The sequence below is a fragment of the Equus quagga genome, chromosome 11 (assembly GCF_021613505.1).
Source record: "Equus quagga isolate Etosha38 chromosome 11, UCLA_HA_Equagga_1.0, whole genome shotgun sequence".
NCBI lineage: Eukaryota > Metazoa > Chordata > Mammalia > Perissodactyla > Equidae > Equus > Equus quagga.
Window position 1 is genome coordinate 111,135,792 of NC_060277.1, and position 985 is coordinate 111,136,776.

General features: G+C 74.8%; 1 protein-coding gene across 1 annotated transcript in view; it reads left to right on the top strand.

The window, feature by feature from the left end:
- Positions 1–38: 38 nt before the first annotated feature.
- MGAT5B (alpha-1,6-mannosylglycoprotein 6-beta-N-acetylglucosaminyltransferase B) overlaps positions 39–985 on the top strand; it is a 75,702-nt gene continuing 74,755 nt past the window's right edge. The window contains exon 1 of the mRNA XM_046674647.1: positions 39–500. Coding sequence (XP_046530603.1) covers positions 433–500 — 68 coding nt within the window. The 5' untranslated portion in view covers positions 39–432. The remainder of the gene's footprint in view (positions 501–985) is intronic.

Genomic DNA, 985 nt, shown 5'->3' on the forward strand with positions numbered 1-985 from the left:
CGGCGCGGCCCGGAGGCACGGGCAGCCGGGGCGCGGGCCCGGGGCCGCCTCTAGCCGGCACCGAGGGCGCGGGCCCGGGGATGAGGGCGCCCGCGGCGGGGAGCCCGTCTACGCGCCGCGGCGCCGTCCCGCCCAGCGAGCGAGCCCGAGCAGGCAGACGCGCGGCCGGCGGTCTGGGGGCGCGCCGCCTCCCGGCCCCCAAAATGTGAAACGGGAGGGCGGAGACGCAGAGACGGCCCGGCCGGGCGCCCTCGCCGCCCTCCGGCAGCCGCGCCGCTCCCCTCCTCTGCCCGCCGAGGCCACGCCGACCCCGCGGGCCGCGGCCCGAGCAGCGAAGCCCCGCGCCCCCGCGCCCCCCGCCTCGCTCGGAGCAGGGCCCGGGACGGCGCGTCCGGCCTCGCCCGCGGCTCCTCGCCCAGACAACTTTGAACAATGGTCACAGTCAACCCCGATGGGAAGATAATGGTCAGAAGATGCCTGGTCACCCTGAGACCCTTCCGGTAAAGTTGTCTCCCGTTCAGCGCCGGGAGGTCTTTTTTCCCCGAGGGGCGCGGGGTAGGGGTGGGCGAGGCCGGACTTCGCGAGGGTGTCTGTCCCGGTGGCAGAGGGGGCGGTTCTTCCTTCCACCCTGGGTCAGGGCCAGTGGGGCTGGGGAAAGGGATGGAGCTGGCGTTCGGGTTCAGGTGGGAAGGGCTGTGTAATTCTGAGACGCGTCCAGAGTTGGTCTAGGAGAGGCTCGGGGTGCGACGGGGGGAATGGGGGCAGAAGGCACTCAGGTTGTGGTCCTGGGCCCGCGAAGTTGCCCCAGCCAGGGCGCTCCTTCCCTGACCCTCGGGGTCCTTGCCCGCTCGCGGACCGCCCCTCCACCCCAGCGGCGAAGTTAGCGCGCTGTGCCGGGCTGCACCCCCACCCCGCGGGCCCGTCGAGCCCCGGTCGGCCGGCCCACCCCCTCCGCCTGTGCCATCCCCTTCCCTTCCCCCGCCCC